Source organism: Cetorhinus maximus, chromosome 20 (assembly GCF_964194155.1).
Source record: "Cetorhinus maximus chromosome 20, sCetMax3.hap1.1, whole genome shotgun sequence".
NCBI lineage: Eukaryota > Metazoa > Chordata > Chondrichthyes > Lamniformes > Cetorhinidae > Cetorhinus > Cetorhinus maximus.
Genome location: NC_135898.1, coordinates 49648812 through 49673111, shown reverse-complemented (window position 1 = coordinate 49673111; position 24300 = coordinate 49648812). Strand labels below are relative to the sequence as shown.

The 24300-nt window shown below is 43.3% G+C and overlaps 1 protein-coding gene across 1 annotated transcript in view; it reads right to left on the bottom strand.

The window, feature by feature from the left end:
• Positions 1-23904, bottom strand: part of pdzd8 (PDZ domain containing 8) — a 205203-nt gene extending 181299 nt beyond the window's left edge. The window contains exon 1 of the mRNA XM_078564649.1: positions 22851-23904. Coding sequence (XP_078420775.1) covers positions 22851-23698 — 848 coding nt within the window. The 5' untranslated portion in view covers positions 23699-23904. The remainder of the gene's footprint in view (positions 1-22850) is intronic.
• Between the last annotated feature and the right edge of the window lie 396 nt (positions 23905-24300).

The following is a 24300-nucleotide window of genomic DNA, read 5'->3' as shown; positions in this document are numbered from 1 at the left end:
AACAGAGGCCGAACAATCCCCATCCACCACTACTCTCCTCCATCTGACTGAACTTGTTCTCTCACTGAACAATTTCTCCTTAAACTCATCTCACTTCCTCCAAATAAAAGGTGCGGCTATGGGTGCCCGCATGGGCCCCTGTTATGCCTGTCTCTTTATGGGGTATGTGGAACATTCCTTGTTCGAGTCCTACACGGGTCCCCTCCCACAACTCTTTTTTCTTTACATCGATTACTGTTTCGGTGCCGCTTCATGCTCTTATCTAGACCTGGAAAAATTTATCAATTTTGCTTCCAATTTCCACCCCTCCATCACCTTCACATGGTCCATTTCCAAAACTTCCCTTCCCTTCCTTGACCTTTGTCTCAATTTCTGGTGATAGACTGTCCACCAATGTTTATTACAAGCCAATCGACTCCCACAGCTACCTCAACTACAGCTCCTCACACCCTGCTTCCTGTAAGGACTTCATCCCATTCTCTCAGTTCCTTCGCCTCTGCCGCATCTGTTCCAATTATGCCACTTTCCAAAACAGCACTTCTGACATGTCTTCCTTCTTCCTTAACCGAGGTTTCCCACCCATGGTGGTTGACAGGGCCCTCAACCGTGTCCGACCCATCTCCCGCGCCTCTGCCCTCACACCTTCCTCTCCCTCCCAGAACCATGATAGGGTCCCCCTTGTCCTCATTTTTCACCCCACCAGCCTCCACATTCAAAGGATCATCCTCAATTTCTGCCAATTCCAGCATGATGCCACTACCAAACACATCTTCCCTTCACCCCCTCGTCGGCATTCCGTAGGGACTGTTCCCTCCGGGACACCCTGGTCCGCACCTCCATCACCCCCAACACCTCAACCCCCTCCCACAGCACCTGCCCATGCAATCACAGAAGGTGAAACACCTGCCCTTTTACTTCCCCCCTCCTCACCATCCAAGAGCCCAAACACTCCTTTCAAGTGAAGCAGCTTTTCACTTGCACCTTCTTCATTTTGGTCGACTGCATTCGCTGCTCCCAATGTGGTCTCCTCTACATTGGAGAGGCCAAACGCAGACTGGGTGACCGCTTTGTGGAACACCTTCGGTCTGTCCGCAAGCATAACCCAGGCCTTCCTGTCACTTGTCATTTCAACACACCATCCTGCTCTCGTGCCCACATGTCCATCCTTGGCCTGCTGCAATGTTCCAGTGAAGCTCAACGCAAACTGGAGGAACAGCACCTCATCTTCCAATTAGGCACTTTACAGCCTTCCGGACTTAACATTGAGTTCAACAACTTCAGACCATGAACCCTCTCCTCCATCCTCACCGCCTTTTTGATCCCCCCACCTTTTTTCTTATTCATTCGTATTTTTTCATTTTTATTTATTTATTTATTATTTTTCCCACTTATTTTCATTGTTTATTTCCATTTTATTTATTGTTTTATCTCCAGCTTTTAGCCTTTTCGATCTTTTTTCCCACTACCATCCCCTCCCCCCACCCCACCCCCACTCGGGCCATCTGTCACTTTCCAGAGTGCTTACCCTGGTCCTGCCACTATCACATTCTGCTTTCCATTCTTAATGTCACCATTAACACCTCCTTTAGCCAGCACCATCACTATTATCAACCCTTTGACCTTTTGTTTATGACATCTTTCACAATCTCTCCTTTGCCTCCACCCAGCGCTAGCCTCCTATCCAGCTTCACCTGTTCTGCCCCCCTTAAACAGTATATACTTCACCACAATTCTACTTCCCTTTAGCTCTGAAGAAGAGTCATACGGACTCATAACGTTAGCTCTGTCTTTCTCTCCACAGATGCTGTCAGACTTGCTGAGTTTTTCCAGCAATTTTTGCTTTTGTTTCAGGTTTCCAGCATCCGCAGTATTTTGCTTTTATTTACTTAGGCAATGTTGGACCTCCCATCTGATTAACCTTCCAGTAGGGGGAAATCCCACCCACCCACCACCCCCCCCCCCCCCCCTCACCGCCCCCGAGAGCTGCCAGCAAATTAGAGGCTGGCAGCTGTCCAGCACCAGCAGTACCACTGGCAGTGATGGCCACTTCTGGTACTATAGTGGGGCTTTCACAAAGGATCACCAATAGATCCCTTAGGAAAAGTGAGCATGAGCGGGATGGGGGTTGCAGAGAGGGGGTCGTCGGTGAGCTGTCAGGGTGGGTGGGGGGGGGAACAGGTGGTGATGTTTGGAAGCAAGGGCAAGGGGATGGCATCCTCTGGGGCCTCCTTTCTGATGCAAGGGCTCGATCCTTTGATCGGGCACACCCACCACCACTACCTCCACCTCCCGCTGGAAATTCAACAGGGTTTGCTGGGCTGGCGAGTTCCAACCAGTGGTGGCAGGATGAGGCCCTTAAGTGGCCCGCAAGCCTACCCGCCCTGAACTTAATCAAGTGGAGGCAGGATGACAGCAGGATCTCCACCCCAGACCCTCATGCAGCGCCGTCTACCCCACTCCCACCTCCCACCTGCATCTGAACTCACCTGGGGGGTTGAGGAAGGGGGGATCACTAAATTCCCCTGTTCCTGTCTCCACAAATGCTGCCTGACCTGTATTTTCTGTTTTTATTTCAGATTTCCAGCTTCTACAGTATTTTGCTTTTGTAATAGCCGAGTATTTGATGTACTGCGTCAATGCTTTTCATGTCATTCTCCTTGCCAATACAGCAGCTACCCAGAGGCTGCTGCCAAATGCTGCTCTGTAATCAGATGTATCTGAAAACACTCCAGCATTTATTTGCAAGTCCTTATTTGCAATCACTCTGTAGTTTATGCAGCTTAACCGCCATTCCCACAATCCCACCAATAACCTGGCTAAAATTAAGCACTCACAGGTAGGGATAAACCAGTATGACATTTGCATTTGACCACTCCTTTGTATACTGTGTTAACATTGCATGCAATGTCATTTAATTTGCTTAATATATTATGCTTTAGAGGAAAAATCCACTTCAGGCAATATGGTTTCATATTATGTGATATTGTTTAATGGCCTCAAATTGTTCCCACCACACCCACAACCAGTAACAGATCTGCAACACCGGTACCAATTAGGTTACAGTGTTCCAAATATAACCCAGGGTTGGGTGGACAAGTTTGGCTGTATGTTACAATTCAAAAGCATAGCATAAAAAATTCATACACCCACTATTATGCTTAGCTGAAATTCTATCAACAATGCCTCATGTACAGTGCGCTTTCTATAAACTTTGTCTCACATACTGTTTTTGAACCTGAGTTTTAATTCACACAAAAATTTATCTCAAGAGCAAAACCAGCTCAGTAACCCCTGCTGGTTCAACTAGTTAGACACTGTCAATTAGGTGAATGCAAATACTGGATTATGTTGCCAGGCTTCAGTAGGAGACTACACTGATTGACTGCATGCTGCGTTCTAAATTCAGCTGTACGCTGCCCCACTGTCCAGCCAGTGAAGCCCACATCCCGCGAATGTATTTTTAAAAATGGGCTTTTGAACAAGATACTGTACAGTAAAAGCAGAAAACTATTTTTCTATGTCTTTCCATGGGGCAAGTCTATTGTCTAAACAGAAGCAGGAAGTTAATCAGGGGTAGCAAATTGACTTCCTGTAATTTGACAGCTCTCCCCCCCACCCCCATTGTAAGAGATTATCTCAACATAACATACAAGGTTCTGTTTATAAGCATTCTAAAATATAGTTTATACGGTACAGTCAAAATATGTTAGTAAGGACAAACAATTCCGCTTTTGCTTGAGTTACTAAAATTATCCTAAGACAACTGAACTCCTCAGTTGCATTTCAGCAAATAATCCTTAAGATTTTTTTTTTAGAAATTCTATCAAAATGACAAAGATGGACTTGCATTTATACAGCATTTTTCATGACCTCCGGACATCCCGAAGCACTTTACAGCCACTGAAATGCAGTCACTGTTGTAATGTAGGAAACTCGGCAGCCAATTTATGCACAACAAGCTCCCACAGAACGGCAATGTGATAATGATCAAATAATCTGTTTTAACAATGTTGATTGAGGGATAAATATTGGTAACGGCACTGGGAATACCTGTAGAATCATTTCATAGAATAATACAGCACAGAAGGATCTCATTGAGTCTATCGTGCCTGTGCCGGCTCTTTAGAAGAATTAGTCTCACCTCCCTGAACTTTCCACATAGCCCTGCAATTCTTTTTCTCCATTTTCAAAGTATATATATCCAATTCCTTTTTGAAAGCTACCATTGAATCTACTTCCACTACTTTTCCACTCAATGTATTCAGACAATAGGTGTCAGTCGTGGCTCAGTGGTTAACACTCATCTCTGAGTCACAGAGGTCCGGGTTCAAGCCCCACTCATGCTTGAGCACAGAAATCTAGGCTAACATTCCAGTGCCCTACTGAGGGAGTCTTGTACTGTCAGAGGTGCCCTCTTTCGAATGAGACGTTAAACTGAGGCCTCAGCTGCCTGCTCAGATGGATGTAAAAGATCCCATGGCACTATTTCAAAGAACAGCAGGGGAATTCTCCCTGGTGTCCTGGCCAATACTTATCCCTCAATCAACATCACACAAAAAAATGCAGATCATCTGGTCATTATCACACTGCTGTTTGTGTGTAATTTGACTGCTGTATTTCCTACGATGCAACAGTGACTACACTTCTCTGCCCTAAAGAGAACCACACAATTTTTTCCAGTCTTTCTACAAAACGGAAGTCCCTCATCCCTGGTACCATTTTAGTAAATCTCCTCTGCTTCCTCTCCCAGGCCTTGACATCCTTCCTAAAGTAAAGCAACCAGATTTGAACACGATACTCCAGCTGGGGCCTAATCAGTGATTCATAAAGGTTTAGCATAACTTCCTTGCTTTTGTACTCTCTGCCTCTATAAAGTCCAGGAACCCTTAAGCTTTATTTTCCAAAACAGCCGCCTTCTCAACTTGTTTTGCCATCTTCAATGATTTGAGTGTGAACCCCTAGGTCTCTGTACTTGGATCCCTTTTTAAATTTTACAATTTAATTTATATTGTCACTCTTCATTCTTCTTTGCAAAATGCATCATCTCACACTTCTCCAAACTAATTTCATCCGGCAATTAACTGCCCATTTCACCAATGTCTATATTCTGAAGTGTGCTGCTATACTCCTTGCTGTTTACTGCATATCCGAGTTGAGACACAATTTCAAAATAATGGGATGGCCACTTAGGATCAAGATGAGGAAAATTTTTTTTTACTCACAGGGTTGTGAATCTTTGGAATTCTTTACCCCAGAGGGCTGGGAAGCTTAGTCTTTGATTATGTTGAAAGTAGAGCTGGACAGATTTCTAAATGCCAATGACAAAGGGATGTGGGGATAGAATGGGGAAAAGGCATTGAAATGGATGATCAGCCATGATCGTATTGAATGGCAGAGTAGGCTTGATGGGCCAAATGGCCTATTCCTGCTCCTTTGCTCCTATGTTCTGATGTTCCTTACGTGTCATCTGCAAATTTTGAAATTACGCCCTCTATACCAAGGTCCAGGTGATTAATATATATCTAAAAGAGCGGTGATCATAATGCCAGCTCCTGGAGAACACCAATGTATACTCTCCAGCAGCCTGAAAAACAACCATTCACCACTACTCAGTTATCTTTCTCTTAACAAATTTTGGGTCCATGCTGCCACCATTCCTTTAATCCAATGAGCTTCAATTTTACTAACAAGTCTATTAGATGGCACTTTATCAAAGGTCTTTTGAAAGTCCATATACACAACATCAATCTCACTACCCTCATCCAGCTGTAATTTTATTAACCCATGTTTTTCCAGACGGCAATTCAATTTGCTCAGATTATGGTCTGATTCTCCACCACTGATTTTAGGCTAACCTATAGTTACTGGGTTTATCCCTTTCCCCTTTTTGAACAGGGCCTAATTGACAGAATGCAAATGCTTGATGTGTAAATCATAGTATTTTGACCAATGGATACAAGGGAGTATACAGTCTTTCAGGGATAAAGAACTTTTGTACTAGAAAATACATGAGGGAGTCACAAGCATACACATGAAAGTACTATTTCAAATGGAATGCAGACTCACCACAGACTAGCCTATTGAGTAAACAAATCTTTGGTAGATACACTCACACCTCAGATGCTCCATCACATGGCTTCCCAATCATTGCTCCTTCAAGTTCACATAAATATTAGTATAACACAATTGCATAGCATTTGGAGATAAGAGTCTGCGATATAAAATGCATAGACCAGTTTTGAAAATGGGGCCTCTGAAGCTCACTATCAAAGATGCATTTTCACTAGACTTATTTTTAAGTTGAAAGAGCAAACAAACGTGCATTTATTCAGTGCCGTTCCTGTCCTCGGACTTCCAAAAGGATCTTCCACCCAATGAAGTATTTTGGAGTCACTGTTGTAATTTAGGCAAATAAATACATAACGAGAAACAGGCTTAAGCCAGTACACATCTACTATCACACTTCTTCTGTGACACAATCATCTCAATTACTAACACTATTCAGACAGTAATCATTTGAGTATTATGTAGCCCTAAGTGTTATATAATGATCCCTCTGGAGGTGTAAATGTTTAGAAGACAAAATTGGGCTTGGCTCTATATTCAGGTACCTTCTGCCAAAATCACTGTCAAGATTCACATATTAGTAATGGCAACTTGGGCAAAGTTTCAGAGGGCAGCAGTGCCCCAGTTACCTACCCCAGCAGGTTGTTAGCACAGGATGGAGATAAGATACTGGAGAAATGAAAATATATATATTTTTTAAGGGTTTGGAACAAGAAGTGTCTCTGCACAACTATCTAAACCAGTCCATCAAATGGAACGGGTATAACTTGGCATGGGCTCTTTCCCATTGTTATTTAATACAATAAGGGAAGGGAAATCTGAAATATAAACAGAAAATTATGGAAATTATAAGCAAATCAATCTGCATCTAAAAGGGAAAAGCAGGTAAATGTTTCATTTCCGAGGAAGCGTCCCATCTGAAGAGTTAACCTGTTTTGCTGCTTCAGATGTCAGCATGAGCATTTTCTATTTCCATTACTGATCTCTGCACTGTCGGCCTCCCACCACAAGAACTGCAATGTAGGAGGCTGTAAAGCTAATTAAATCCATTCCTTTCAGAAGAGCATGCACAATCTATATGGTTATGGACTGTTCTGAGTGGGCAAAAAGCTGCCATTAACTTTAAGAAAACTAATTGTTAAGTTATACCTTGACCATGAGGTAATCAAACTAATGCAAAAACAGCACTGCCAATAAATACCAGATCACCTTTAAACATTGCCCCAGCCAGGAATTCATCTCTTCTAGTTTCTCTACTATCTCCACTCTATGCCCTCTCCAAGCTCATCTTGTCTATGAGACCTATCTCATGCTCTTGTGACCCTACTCCCACTAAACTGCCGATCATGAAATTCCCTTCCTGGTCTTCATGCTAGCTGATGCTGTAAACAGTTTCTTCTCTTCTGTTCCCTTCCCTTTCAAACCTTTTATAAACTCCCTTCTCAAAATACTCATCCTTGGCCTTTCTGTCCTGGCAAACCATTCCATCCTCAATCGCCCTTTCCGAAGTCCTTGAAGGTGCTGTCACCTCCCAAATCTTTCTTACAACTCCATGTGTGAACTTTACCAATCAGGTTTACATCCGCCACAACACTGACATCCTATCTGACTTTGACAACGATGCACTATCCCTCTTCATCCTTCTCAACCTGCCTGCAGCCTTTGACAAGGTTAGTCACATCAACCTCCTCGAAGGCATTTTTTCCATCGTCCAACTGAGAGGGACTGCTCTCACATGGTCCACTCTTAACTATTCAGTCATAGCCAGAGATTCTCATGCAATGGTTTCTACTCCCACACCATTACCCCTGGAGTCCTCTAAGCATTCATCCTTAGATTATTTCCAATCTACATGCTGCCCCTCGGCGACATCATCCAAAAACACATTAGATTCCACATGTATGCACATTTGTCCTTGCGCGAAGTTGGAGCGATATGAGCGGTCTGAGAGTGCGAGGCCTGGGGGCATTTCAGCAGCTTTCACAGCGAACCTTCAGCACTGCAGTCCACAGGCGAGTGGAAATAAGGTTCCTGAGAAGCAGAAGATATTCCAGGCGGACAAAGGGATGCCGATCTACTTAAAAGGCAGTGTGATGGATGTTGTGCTCTACAGGCTAACCATGGGCCTCACTGTTGCAGGTACAGTCTATGTTGCATACAAACTCTTCAAAATTGCCCGGCCCAAGAAGTAGTAGCGTCAGTTCTTGGACATGTCTAATTCTTCGCTTTATTCCACAACCTTGTCCAACTATTACACTGTAAATTATCAGGGACCTGACCTTTCGCTTGACAGTTCACAGCTTATGGGAACAGTCATTTATTTGATGATAAGGCTTATATAAATTAAATTAAATAAAGTGATTTATCACATGAAAAAAAAAATATCAGCTCTACCTCACCACCCCTTCTCTTGATACTGCCATTGCCCCTGATTTGTCACACAACTTGTCCAACTTCCAGTATTGAATGAGGAGAAATTTCCCCCATTTAAATATTCGGAAGGCTGAAGCCTTTGTCTTCGGCCGCACCACAAACTTTATTCCCTAGCCAACAATTACATCCTGCTCCCTGGCCATCGAGGCTGAACCAGACTGTTTGCAGCCTCGGCAGCCTATCTGACCCAGAGTCAAGCTTCCAAGTCCACATCTTCTCCATCACCAAGACCTACTTCTGCCCCTATAACATTGCTGATCTCCCCCTACGCCTCACCCAACTGTTACCATTGTTACCTTCCAACTTGACTATTCCAAAGCTCCTGGCCAGTCTCCCATCCTCTACACTCCAGAAGTTGAGCTTATCCAAACCTCTACTGCCTGCATGTTAACTTGCACCAAGTCCCCTTCTCCCACCAACTAGTCCTATGCATTAGCTCCAGGCCTAACGCCTCAAATTTAAAATCCACACCAAACCCCATGGGCTCACTCCTCCATATCTTTGCAACCAAGCTCTTGTCAGATGTTCTAATATCTCCTTAACTGGCTTAGATAATACTGTGAAGCGCCTTGGCCCTTTTTACTATGTTAAAGGCTTATATAAATGTAAGCTACTGTTGTTGAATCCCACTATGAGTACCCCTTCTGAAATAGAAAATGCTGTAATGAGTTGAATGTTCTTTTATCTTCCTTCTTATTTCTGAACAGGTAGTGCGTATTAATACTATCAGAGGAAAGAAAGTGGTTTCATGTTATCGTAACAGGGCCATCAATATGAATTACTGTGTTCAAACAACACTGGCTGAAGCAATCAAGATGAATGACTCTCGGAACAGCATCCTTTTACGTTGGGGCACAAATTCCCCTAATGATGCTGCCAGTGTTTGCAATTTAAAATGAGCTGTTTTATTTTAATTGTACTCCCTGTATCGTTTTTCCCCACCTCAAATACATCTTTAAAAGTCTAGATTTCATCATATTTATATTCAATTACTCATTCTTCCAATGCTTTCATTTTATAATTTTACTCCAGTAAAACAAGAGGGCATTTTCAATCAGATTCCTAATGTTATAAAACACAATTGATAAATAATGGACTGTACTGACTTCCACACTACCACAACCTCCAACATTGCCTCTGTTGGCAGCCCTGAGCTTTGCAGGAGCACTGTAATGCAAATAAGATAGTTCTGCCATCACCACTTCAAGAGATGTGACCAGCTATTCGTCTGGAAGCTATAATACCTATAACACCAGATCTAAACAGAGATCAATAGTGCCATATGATACCACTATCCCCAGCTACACATCACTGACTCATACTGACCCTCTTCAGCCACTGATAAAATAAACCTGAAGGATACACGGGATGAATTCCACAACACTAGCAGCGCAGCATATTATAACTGTTCTAGCTGACATGGTCCTGTAATACAAGGAGTTCATCACAGCTCAGTGTCATCATCTGTCAAAACAACTAACCCCAAAAACAAAGTGCAGCAGGCCTGGTAGGGTCGTGTGCTACCAAAAACATCATAAAATGATCACAGAGCATTCTTTTTCTAATCTAAGGCTAAGTTTAGGGCTACATATTTAGTACTAACTCAGTACTGCACCCTCCAACAGCAGTTCTGAGATAGAAAAAAAACACTTTACATAAAATAGAACATATAGGATATGAAGCACTTGGGTTTTTTTGTGCTTTGTAACCAATCAGAGTTCAGATATTTGTCAGAACTAATGAGAGCTGTTAGTTTTATAATTCATATAGTCATTCAATTTAGATTTATATAGCACTTCAGTCATTTCAATTTAGCTACATGACTCATTGCTCTAATCCAATCTACTTTGGCCCAATACAGCTCCTTGAATGAAGTGTTCATTGCTGCTCAGGACATTTTAATGATGGTAACCCTTACTTCTGGAGAGAGAAGAGTTGAAGCTCACTTTAATCACAGAGTAGTACTCAACTCTTGTAATTATCAGCAGCAAACACACCCAATGTTCCTCAATTTGCAAAATGTCAAATTTTTACTTGGATATATTAATACGTTGAGTAATTCAGAAGAAAAATGGGATACAGATAAATTGTCTAAGTGAAAATCCCACTAATATGAGCAAAGGCTTAAATAAGTTACATGGCCTTCTGAACTTCTGAAATACATCCTATGCTTTCCATTTCCACAAACAGGGTCATCTATATTATGGGATACTATTCACCTAAAGGAGAAAAACCCTTTCACTGATATAGTGTCACTGAAAAAGACATTCTGTCAAAGCTTTTGTCTTGCACTCATCAGGACAATCGCAAGAATACCAATGTCAGGGGAAACATCAACTTTCGGCTGTATGAGAAGAGAGTGTTGATTGGTTGACAAGTGGATTTGGATCGGTAGAGGCAATGCCACGGAGAATGCACCAGTTAATGGTGACTGACAGTTAACTGCCGAGCATTGTTTGAAATTTAAACCAGGTAGCTTGACTCCGATTGGTCAAGGCATTGACCTGAGGAATGAACCAGCAAATGGCCATCACTTATTTTGTTTAGATAAAACAGGCGCAATGTATGTACATGTTCCTTCTGTCTGCAAAGAATAGGGTCCTGTGTATTAGCTTCCAGTACACGCAAATGTGCCACACAGCGAGCCCGACTAACAATCTTAATTTGGTTGTCAGGGTAATTTTTAGCACACCAAGGATTATTTAGCAAATGTGGTCCAATCGCGGAATCACATCTAATGCTAGGAACTGTGTTTTGGGTTTTGCAAGCATGGGCTGGTTGGGTACGGTCTGTACTTTGTCCACTGCGAACAGCGGAAGGCACATGGGTTTGAAAAGCAAGTCTTTGAGGTGTACGGCCTACCTACCTAGCATCACAATGGCACTGAAATTCAGACACCACGCTGCTCATTTTTGTGATAGGCAGAGCATCTTTTTGGCTTGATGGCAGTATCCTGTTAGATGTGAATACCACTCGTGTTGCTACTGCATAGTAGCAGCGTGAAACAGCTAGCTTCATCTGTTCAAATTTTTGAGATACCTTGCCTTTCCAGGGTAAGCTGAGGTAAACCGGGCACTTTTCAGGGCTGAAAGTGACAGCCTTGGGCCTGTTCATGAGTTTGCGCGATATACAGCATGAAATGACCTGCTCAGGGTAGTGTCGATGCATCCTATTTCAGCATCAAGCTTGCATGGTGAGCAAATGGCTTGGGCCCTATTTATGAGGCTGCCAATAAGGCCAATTTTATAGCGTGTGGAACTGCAAGAATCCCAATACGTGTACTGACCAACGAAGGTAGGCCAATATTTAAGGTGGTGGACGTGGTGCCAATCAAATGGGCTGCTTTTCCCTAGATGTTGTTAAGTTCCTTGAGTGTTGTTGGAGCTGCATTCATCTAGGAAAGTAGAGAGTGTTCCATCACACTCCTGACTTGTGCCTTGGAAGTGATAAAAGGTTTGGGGAGTCAGGAGGCTAATTACTTGTTGCAGAATGTCCAGCCTCTGACCTGTTCTTGTGGCCACAACATTTATGCAACAAGTCTAGTTAAGTTTCTGATAGAAAAGTTTTGGCGCAGAAAGAGGCCATTCAGCCCATCATGTCTGCGCTGGCCAAAAAGAGAAAAAAGAAACTAGCCGCTCATTTTAATCCCACTTTCCAGCACTTGGTATATAGCCTTGCAGGTTACAGCACTTCAGATGCAGATCCAGTACCTTTTTAAATGAGTTGAGCATTTCAGCCTCAACCACCAACTTAGGCAGTGAATTCCTGACACCCACTACCCTCTGGGTGAAAAAGTTTTTCCTCATGTCCCTTCTAATCCTTCTACAATCAACTTGAATCTATGCACCCTAGTAATTGACCCCTCAGCTAGGGGAAACAAATCTTTCCGGTCTACTCTATCTAGACCCCTCATAATTTTGTACACCTCAATCAGGTCACCCCTTAGCCTCCTCTGTTCAAAGGAAAACTACCCTAACCTATCAAATCTCTCCTCATAGCTGCAATTTTCAAGCCCATGCAGCATTCTTGTAAATCTCCTTTGCACTCTCTCCAGAGCAATTATGTCCTTCCTGTAATGTGGTGATGAGAACTGTACACAAAATTCCAGCTGTGGCCTAACCAGTATTTCATACAGTTCCATCATTACATCCCTGCTTTTGTATTCAATACCTCGCCCAATAAAGGAAAGTATTCCATATGCTTTTTTGACCACCTTGTCCACCTTGTCCTGCCACCTTCAAGGACCTGTGGACATGCACTCTAAGGTCTCTCACTTCCTCAACCTCTCTCAATAACTTCCCATTATTGAGTATTCCCTTGCTTTGTTTGCCCTCCCCAAATGCATTACCTCACTCTTTTCCGGGTTGAATTCCATTTAACATTTTCCGCCTGCTCAACCAAACCATTGATATAATTCTGGTGTCTACAGTTATCCCCTTCACTATTAACTACATGGCCAATTTTTGCATAATCTGCAAATTTCCCAATCATGCCTTCCACATTTAAGTACAAATCATTAATATATACAACAAACAGCAAAGGTCCTGGCACTGAGCCCTATGGAACACCACTGGAAATCGTTTTCCATTTGCAAAAACATCCATTGACCATTACCCTTTGTTTCCTGTCACTGAGACAATTTTGGATCCAACATGCCAGCTTCCTCTTTATCCCATGAGATCTCACTTTTCCGACCAGTCTGCCATGTGGGACCTTGTCAAAAGCCTTACTGAAATCTATGTAGACAACATCCACTGCACTGCCCTCATCAATCCTCCTTGTTACTTCCTCAAAAAGTTCTATTAAGTTAGTAAGACATGATCTTCCCCTAACAAAGCCATGATGACTATCCTTGATCAATCCGTGCCTAAGTGAGATTTATTCAGTCTCTCAGAATTGTTTCCAACAATCTGCCCACCACCAAAGTCAGACTGACCAGCCTATAATTTTCTGGCCTATCCCTCACACCCTTTTTAATATATTGTGTGGTGGCCTGTCTGCTTACTTAATTCTGTATTATGTTTGGCACAGAACCATGTAATTTGTGTATTTATTGTTTTGCACTGTCTGTATTATTATTGCAGGGGTACAGCTCTGCTTGTATTTATTATGCATCAATAGTAATACCATTACTATGCCGCTGTTACTTAGCTACTGTTGCCTACAATACCACACTCTTCCTTTCACCTGAAAATGATTCTTGGGTCTAGGGTTAGATAAGCAAAATCCAGAGCTTGGTGAAGGTTTCCACTTGACCTTTGAGCAGGTTACTGGGGCCATAACTAGGCAGCCTATTTGGGACCAAGTGGGCAAAACACAGGCTGGGAGCAGGCATTTCAATGACATAAGCAGCAAAACAATAAGACCAGGACTGGAAGTAAGGAAGCTATTTATAATGTGTAGAAAACAAACATTCCTATAAGAATCCACATATGAATAAACAAAATGCACTTTACTAAGCTCAATAATATAAATGTTTTTAAATTAAGAAAGATTTACCCCAAAAGGCCAATCTAGTGCAATCTGTAAAATCTAGACACGAGCCCAAATCTTCCAATCAGGGCTGGAACCCCTATTCCCAACCCTGGTCAGACAAAAAAGTACTCACTTACCTTCCTCTGACTTTTCAGTCAATCTTCCGAAGGATAGAACTCATTCAGCGCAGGAAACCTGAGACATCAGTGAAGGGAATTCGTGCAGAAGCCATGCCCCCTTTTTGCAGCAGTAATAATGTTCACTAACACACCAAAGAGCTTTGAGACATTAAAACAGCTTCTCAGTATGTTAGTGAATGAGTGTTGTAGGGTGGTTGAGATAAGTGGATAAAGGGGTAGAGTGGCAGCTAAATAAGGTGGCAGCTGGGTAGGGTGGTGAGGTTTGGTCAGGGGGAAGTCAAGTTGGTTTGGGGAGGGTAGAGGGGTAGTCAGGAATCAGGGCATTGTGTGGTGGGGGCCCCAGTTGTATAGTTACCTAGGAATCAGACTAGGATTTTTCTGCCTAACATTTCCTAGGTAACTATTCAGGTTAAGTTAGTCAGAACTGTCCAAAGTCTCCAACTCTAACTCAGAATTGGAGACTTCTTTGGAGAGTCCCAGAGAGCAGGGGAATTGCTCATCAGAAGTTTAAAACTTCCCAGGCAATTGCCATGGAGTCAGTGTATTGGGACTGCCAAGGGGCCCCATAGCCCTTGCTGTTCATCGTACATCTGGTCTCCAACGATCTGGAGGCCAGAAGATCTGAGTCATTATTTTTAAAAATGACATTTTTAGAAAGCTATTATGGTCTTAAACTAATAAAGTATACATCAAGACCAATTGATGTAATCACCTTGCAAGTAGCACAGTGAAGCTATCATAGGTATAGCTAAAACATGAAATGTTTTAGGTCAAACAGCTGTAATGGAAACAATTTCTAATATTGAAACCATACCTCATCAAGTAGTCAGTTTGACAGAAGCTATAGCTTTAAAATTGTAAGTTCTTATTTACTGAACAGTGAAAACTGCTGGAATACATTCTACAGAATAATTTGAAGTACCTCTCCCTCACATTGATTTTTTTATTGTTGTTGTTTTATTCTGCATAATTAATCGTAATTCTATATCCTCTTCAAGAATTTCTATTCCTCCTTATCCCTGGTAAATGCCAAGATGATGAATGCAAGCCATGAAGAATAGAAAAATCGCCATTTCAGGCACCCAGCAGCTGCATCAAGCAATCACAAAGTCAAGTTGTTTGCAACCTTGGTGTCACATTTGATCCCACGATGAGCTCCCAACCTCATATGCATGCCATTGAAGACCACCTACTTCCACAACCATAACATTTCCCAATTTCACACACCACCACCCTCCACTACATCTGAGCTCTTCTGATGCTGAAACCCTCATTCATGCCTTTGCCTTTATTACCTCTAGATTTGACTATTGCAATGCAGTCCTGACTGGTCTTCCAAATTCTAACCTCAATAAACTTGAGCTCATCCAAAGCCCAGCTGCCCATATCTTAACTCACAGCAAGACCCATTCCCATTTCACCCTGTGCTCTTCACAATGAGTGGAAATAAAACTTCCCAAACATTTAAAACAAATGTCTCTAAAGATATTGAGTGCTATTCAAATAGAGTAAGGCTTGTGAAGGCTAACAATAAGCACCCATAAATTGGGCTGAATTTCAATCAATGATAAGTACATTCGACAATGAGCAGGATCCATGGAGTTTGCCCCATTCCATGATGGTTGCGGCATCATGACAAAATATTTCTTCCTTCCCTCCATTCCCCACCGCAGCAAGTGATAGGATGAAGCTTTATTAGTTACACAACAGGTTGCATTTATATTGTGTCTTTCATGTAGAAAAAATTGCAAGATAAGAATGTATGCCAAACGAAAAGTGGAAAGATTAGAAAACACTGACAAACATCCATTGCATACGATACATACAAGTTACCTTGTATAATGGCACAATTGATGTTAGTTATGCACATGTTACAGTGGCTGCTTCACAAGTTGTAAAACTGTTTATACTGTTGCTATTTACTGGCCTCAGAGCTTCATTGCAAGCTGTTACATTTTAAATGTTTTGATAGCAGCACCATCTGTACTCCCAAAGCATTTAAATTAACACTGTCTTCATTTAGATGATGACCAGGAGATCCAAGGGACTGCATGAGCATATTTAAACCAAGTTTGACAGTGTTCTGAAGCTATACGCCACGTGGTATCAAACTCAAGCATTGTGACATAACCAGGTTTGCGCTGTTTCAAGTATAAACAGAAAATGCTGGAAATGCTCAGCAGGTTATGGCAGCATCTGTGGAGTAAAACAGAGTTAACATTTCAGATCTTGCATCAGAACTGGGAAAAGTTAAGAGATAAAATTGGTTGTGAGCAAGAGGTGAGTGGGACAAGGACAAACAGAAGGTCTGTGATAGGGTGTAAGGCAGGAGACACTGAATGACAGAAAAGATAGTCAGTCTTCCAGGGCCAAAGGGAATGATGATGGGAAAGAAACAAATAAACAAAAGATGTGCCTAGAGCAGGTATGCTGCTCTCAGCAAGCAAAAGAGAAAAATCAAAACATGCAAAATAAAGGAAACAAAACAGGCACTGAGATTACGGTCTGAAACTGTTGAAGTCAATGTCGAGTCCTGAAGGTTGTAAAGTGCCTAATTGACAGATGAGGTGCTGTTCCTTAAGTTTATGTCGAGCTTCACTGGAACAGTGCAGCAGGCCAAGGACAGAGATGTCGGCGTGAGGGCAAGGCACAGAATTAAAATGGCAGGCCACTGGAAACTCTGGATCATGCTTGCAGACTGAACGGAGGTGTTCTGCAAAGTGGTCACCCAACCTGCGTCTGGTCTCCCCAATGTAGTGGAGATCATATTGTCAGCAGCGAATACAATACACTAGATTGAAAGAAGTACATGTAGATTGCCGCTTCACTGTTTCATGCTGGTGTCAATTGGGAGCAGAATCTAGAGTTGTACCATAACTGTTGCATTATCACAAAGGATTGAAATAAAATTGGCAATACATTTGTGACCTAAAAATTATATTCAACCACTGCCCCATTTATTTTAGGTGTTAAGTAGTTTGAATATACAATGTGAAATAGAACCACACAAGCAAAGATTGACAACAACTGTCAAATTAGCATCGGCAGAGGATCACGTGGGTCTCTAGCTGAGCACAGATGAAGGGAAATTGAGCCCAAACATTTTATTTTAAATTTGTGCTGCCTTTTTGTTTGCATCAACAGTAAAGACAGGATTTGAGCTGGGTCCAATATTGCAATATCAGGTGAAGACAAAGTTTGGGGCAATAATTTGATTTATGGGGTCACAAGAATGATGTGGGGCAGGAGCTGAGTTGCACCATATCTGGTGCAAGATTAACTTTAAAGAAAAAGAACTACACTTTTTCTGCCAGGTATTAAAACTTGACTCCACAGACCACACAATGTAAAACTGGAAATGTATCAAAAGTAAGGAACTAATTTCTACTCTCTCATCTGAAACATTTTTCAGGAAAATCAAGGAACATGGGAAGTAGGCAGGAAAGTGTAGTTGAGGCAGAAGGTCAGCCATGATCGTATTGAATGGCGGAGAAGGCTCAAGGGGCCAAATGGCCTACTCCTGCTCCTATTTTTTACGTTCTAATGAGTGTCAAATGATAAATTCATAGTGACATTTGGCCCATCCAGTCCATGCAGATCTACGTAGAGTAATCCAATCTAATCCCTGATCATCAAATTGAACCTCCAGTTGCAAACTGCACAGTTCAGATTTCACATACCAAGTCAACCAATTGTAAAACGAAACATCCCAAGATCGCTAACCATTCAAATGTTAGAACTGTCACAGATGAATAAACAACTAGTTTAGTCTTTTCAGTCTTGCACTCATTTATTATTTACTTTTTCTCTCAGTTACAAGCAGTGTACAATAATCCTTAAGTATGTATGTTATTACTTACCACTTTTCCTTCTCGACAGAAAGAGTATGGAATGGGTTCACTCAAAAAGGTTTCAATCGAACAGAAGGTTTGTAATGTTTAAACTGGACTAATATTTTCCTTGGCCTATGAGCTAAGTTGCTTAATCAGTAATGGTTCAATGAAGAAACAGCTTAGATTCATGATTAGATGATGCATGTCAAAGCAGCCAGCACTCTTTCCATGCCAAGCAAACAATTATGCTTAACTTTTCATTCTGAACTATGTGCACATTTTAAAGAAACACGTCTCGGGCAGGGGGTTTTATTTCATCATGGCGGAATTATTAGTATTGTAATTCTGCAACATTTAATCATGAAGCAAGATACATTTCAATAAATTCTAAAAATACATTAATTGCCGACTTCTGGAGGGAATAAGTAAAATGAAATAGAGAAGCACTCCTGATGCACTTGGCTATTTTTAACATGAGGAACCACAGGAAATTTCAGCAGTGCTTCCTGCCCACCCGCCATGCCTGCTTGAAGGCCGTGCCTTTGTACAGAGGCATGATAAACCCAGTATGATATCTGTACCTCACCTTAAGACAGAGAATGGAAATTAGGGCAAAGTGGATTGGACCATTTGCTCCAAGCAATGCTGCAAGTTGATTCATATTAAAAATAATGCGTCTGGAGAAATTATGTTTCTTGTACTTATAAACATAAAATATGAGAGCGATGTTTGAATTGAGTGGAAAAGCAGGAGCTCTTACTCTCTCAAAACTGAATCGCCTTTTAGGGTTACTAAAAAAAGCAAATCCCCACTTGCCTTTTACTTCTTTTAATTGTTGATTTTATTTTCTATTTGAATACATTTTCTCCTGGGACCAGGCTATGGAAAATGTGTTTACAATCCAATGTTGACATAGATTGTAAAATATCTGTGCCTATGAACAGCAGGTCATGTGCAAAAAACTCACTAAAATGGTTTAAAACTGCAAAAGAGCTGCAGGGACAATGATATGATTGATGCAATATCTTGATTTTTCAGGAAGCATCCCGTGAGATACATGGTTAGAGTGAAAGCTTCAGGGTTAGATGAGGGAGTGGTAAATTGGCTACTGAACAGCAAGTAAAGAGCAAAGTTATCAACAATAATTTGTTATTGTAAAATCTGTAAAAGTTATTAACAATAATAACAACAAAAAGCTCGATTTGGAAAACAGCAACAAGAGGTTGATACTAGGACCTCAATATTGTTTCATAGACTTGATGAGGGCCTTGTAAATAAACGACTAAATTTGAAGTTGATAGTATTCTGCTATCTAATTAACTTACTATGGAGTGGGGACAAAACTTGAATATCAAAAAATCTGAGTATTTTGGCAAATGATGTTTAGCATTGAAAAGTAAAGTAACTGCCAGTGGTGCTTTAAAGAAAGAAAATCACAAAACAAAGGGCATATTGTTATGTTAGATCGACCAGAAAAAGAATGTTAGCCAAATAAACAAAATACATTGTCACATTGTACAAGAACAGTTGCCAGGGTAAATAGGACACTCAGTATTTATGAAAAACTTTACGTCTCCAAGGAAACTAAGTGAACACTCTATGAAGCACTGGTGAAGCCACATCAGTAAGAATGTACCCAGTCGTGCTCTTCATAGTTACAAGAGAAACAGTGGGAAAATAATGAATATGGCTCTCGGATTAAGATTCTTGATTGACAATAAATGAACAAAAGCACATTCAATCTGCTCTCGCTGGAATAATAGATTTGAGAGAGAGCATGTTGCAAGCTGCCCAATTAGAAATTAAGGTAGGAGTAATCAAAAGCTAAAAAGTTAAAAGTTCAATAGAAACTACTTGAAATATAGAGGGGGGGTGAAATCTCTCTTAAGAATTAGTGTAAAATGGGCAAAAGTGAATCGACAACCTATTTTTACACTCGACCCAATTTTCTTTGAAAGGAACATTGGGCAGAGTGTAAAGCAGCATGTCCATTCACTATTTCCCTTTTAGCATTCCTGCCAAAGATCAAATCCCTCCCACACAAAGTGTTAACGTTTGCTGTGAAAAGAAAGAGCTTACATTTTGGGCTTCCAATATCAGAATCAAGCACCACCTGTGCTTTAATACATCTACGAGTGCACCAATTAATGGATTTCAGTTTTAACCTGGGAATAGCACCCTCTAATACGCTAGTGTGTTTTTTTTTCATTTCAAGCACCAATAAACCATGGTCTTTGAGCAAGGTTTTTGATTTATTGAAAAGCAATGGATCTCTCAGAGCTTTCCCCACTGCAAGCCCAGACAAGCTGAATTTCTCCTGGGGATGCATTAGTGATACAACAGGTCTAAATATGAGAATCTACCCCTTCTGAAGCTCTCCCTAGTGACAGAAGTGTGCAGGTGCAGGTATGACTGTGTCACAGAAAGGTCACGTCCAAGTAAAGAGTGCATGCCATTCATTGAAAATGTAGTATTACAAAATACCATCAAATTATCTTTAGTTTGTGCTATTTTAAGTCTGGATCTCGTCAGAACTTTACAGCTTTAGTCAGGACTGGATCTAAACCCAGATCCTAGTATATGTCCCACTGCACCATTCAGTCCCAATGGGAGGTTGATTTTAAAAAGAGTACCAGAGCACCATTTATGAAAACACAGCGCTTCGGTGCTGCACTGAGGAATGTTTCACTTGTTAGAGTGAAGTCAAAGTCACAAGAAAGTTGAGATGAAAGCTCTTCAAACTACTGTTGATCTAATCTCACCAGCAATCCTCCAATTGCAACATCTATTTGTTTATTAAATTACTCCTAGCCTGGCTGCAACCAGCCTTCCTGGCATCCTATTCCAGCTGTCTATTGTAAAGAATTATTTCCTGATGTCTGATTAAACTTGCCCTTCACAATCGTGAAACTGTGTTCTCTCATCTTGTCTGACAATATTGTTTCAGATTAACTTTTTTTTCTCAATGTATAAGCTCCCCTCAGATATAATTTTCAAGGCTAAAGAGCCCTAATTTATTGAGTAGTTTCCTGCAGCCCTGCTGCTTCACAACAAGGATCAGAATCCTTCCTCTTCTCTTTAGTGGCCCTAGAATCAGAATGAGTCGTTCATGCCATGGAGACCAGAACCTTATACAGCAATGCAGGTACAGTCTGACCAGGGCACTTTACAAATTCAACATAACCTCCAGAGGATTGAAGCTCAAGCTTTTTCAGCAATACAATCCAGCATCTTATTTGCTTTGTTTATTGCCACCCACAGTGTTTCAGTGTTTAAACAGAATGAACAATAAGGCTACTAAATCTCTCTACCAAGTTTCTCTCTTCACAAAACAAAAACAGAAACAGAAATACCTGGAAAAACTCAGCAGGTCTGGCAGCATAGGCGGAGAAGAGCACAGTTGACGTTTCGAATCCTCATGACCCTTCAAAAGAACTAAGTAAAAATGGAAAGGGGTGAAATATAAGCTGGTTGGGGTGGGGGGGGGGGGTGTTGGGACAAGCAAGCAGTGATAGGAGGAGATAACCAAAAGATGTCACAGACAAAAGAACAAAGTGGTGTCACCATCACTGCACTCTCCCACACTCTCCGCAGTTTGTGTTTGAAAAGTGAATAATAAAACAATCTACCTAGACCCCATCTGGTCTGCCTCATGCATAAGGCAATTTCAACTTCCAAGGTGCAGTGTGTTGAATGCCAGTACTAGGAAATGATTCCAGTAAAGCTCGCCGGCTATAGTGAACTGTTTAGACAGGCTAGCTGATAGTGATAGCATCCTTGATTTACAAGTTATACAGCAAAATGTGGCATCACCGTAAAGGTGGTTATGAGCCATAGCGCACGTCATAGGGATAGGCCTGCTGCTTTATAAGAGATGCAGTTGGTTGCCTTCATCCTGAGCCGTTCCTCAATATCAAGAAGCTTGACTGGGAAGACAGTGACATAGTGGTTATGTAATTGGACTAATAATCCAGGAGCCCAGGCTACTGCTCTGGGGAGGCAGGTTCAAATCCCACCCAACAACTGGAATTGAAAGCTAGTCTCACGGTAATGGTGACCGTGAAACTACCACCAATTGTCCTAAAAGCCCATCTGGTTCATGTGCTGTAGGGGAGGAAATCTGCCATCCTTGTCTGGTCTGGCCTATGTGACTTCAGATCCACAGCAATGTGATTGACTCTTCACTGCCTTCTAAAATGTCCTAAGAAGCAACTCAGTTCAAGGGCACATGCTGGCCTTGCCAGCAGTGCCCACATCCCAAAGAATTTTTTTAAAATGACGACAAAGCAGTCTGTTTGGTCATCACTCCATCCGCCACCTTGAACATTTACTCCCTCCACCACAGGCACACAGTACACATGCTGCAACTATCTACAACATGCATTGCAGCAACTCGTCAAGGCTGCTTTGACAGCACCTTCCAAACCCGTGACCTCTACCAGCTAGAAGAACAAGGGCAGCAGATACTGGGAACACCACCCCTGCAAGTTCCCCAAATCACACACTATCCTGACTTGGAACTATATCACCATCCTTCACTGTCACTGAGTCAATATCTTGAAACTCTCTTCCTAACAGCGCCATGAGCATGCGGACATGGACTGCAGCGGATCAAGAAGGCAGCTCCCCACCACCTTCTCATGGGCAATTAGGCATGGGCAATAAATACTGGCCTAGCCAGCAACACTCACATCCCAGGAATGAATTTTAAAAATCCTGTAACACACCAGCCTGGGAAAAAAAAAATACCATCTGTAATTTAATACTGTGCCAAGAGATGACTAAGGGGTGCTCGCAGCACGATGCAGTAAGGCTCTATTAATTATGATTTGGGTACTGCAGAAAGTTGCAGCTAGAATAGCCACAAAAAAACACGGTTTAAGCAGTCTGCCACTGACTGTACCTGATCTTGTAGTTGGGCAAAGTATGTTTCCGCTTGATGACCCTCTTAAGCTGGTTGACAATGATGGAGGTGAGCTGGGGCATGGGCCGGCCCTCGAACTGCGACTTCACCTCGAAGTCGATGAAGGGCTCGTCCATGAAGGCGAAGGACCAGTGGGTGAAAGGACGCCGGGTGAACTGCAGCCTCAGGCGGCCCACCACCCGCCTCATCTTGACGAACAGGTAAGCCGACTTGCCGAAGACCAGGTCCACGTCGATGGCCAGGTGGAAGCCCCCGTTGTACTCGAGCTCCAGCTCGAAGTTGAGTTCCTCGGGCACTCCGGCAGCGGCAGGGCCGGCGCCGGCGGCGGCCTCCTCCTCCTGAGAGCCGGAGCCGGGCCCAGAGCCGGAGCCGGGCCCGGGCGCCGGGGGCTGCAGTAATTTGGCGCTCTTGAAGACGGGCAGCGCGTTGCCCAGGGAGATATCCCGCAGGCTGAGCCCCTCCAGCAGGCGGCCCGCTGTCTTGGTCTGCAGCAACTCCTCGAACTCCACTTTGATCTTCTTGGTCAGCCAGTGCCGGACGATGGGGGTGTCCCGGAGCTCCCGAAAGAGAAACAAAAAGATGGCGTTGAGGAAGTGGCAGCTCTCGGACCTGCTGCCGCTGGCGGACACTGAGCCGGCCGAGTCCGGGAAGGCCGGAGGCTCCTTCCCGCCGCTGAAATAATCCAGGAGCGAGGGCTCGAGCACGGGCTTGACATACTGCACATGCCGGGGCACCGGCTCGGGTTTGTTCCGATACAGCAACAGAATCTGCAGCAGCAGCACACACACAGCCCCGGCCACCGCAGACAGCACCATTAAATAAATCATCTTGCTGGGGTCTCGCTCCCTAATCCTTCATTCGCTCACCTCCCTTCGCATCGCGGCTCCTTCCCCCTCCATCCCATCCCAGCCCAGCTGCTGCCGCTCTGCTCACGGCCCCATGTTTACATCGGCCCGGCCCAGCCGGCCGGCAGCACAATGAAAGGAGCAGCCGCTCTGCCAGCCCCGCTCTCCCTCTCTCTCTCCCCTCCCCCTTCCCCGGGCCCAGGGTGCATGCGCAACGCGCCCCACATCAGCCGCAAACACGGCGGCCGCTCACACCCCCGCCCCCGCCCCCGGCTCTCAGATTGGGAAAGTGGGGCCCTCTACCCCCCCCCCCTCAAAGCCCCCACTCCTCCCCAGCCCCCCACACACCCCTCCCCCTCTCCCTTCCCACCCTCCCCCCCCACGACCCCCACCCTCCCCCCCCCACGACCCCCACCCTCCCCCCCCCACGACCCCCACCCTCCCCCCCCCACGACCCCCACCCTCCCCCCCCCACGACACCCACCCTACCCTCCCCCGACCCCCCCCCACACCCCCCTACCCCCCCCACACCCCCCTCCCCCGACCCCCCCCCACACCCCCCTACCCCCCCCACACCCCCCTCC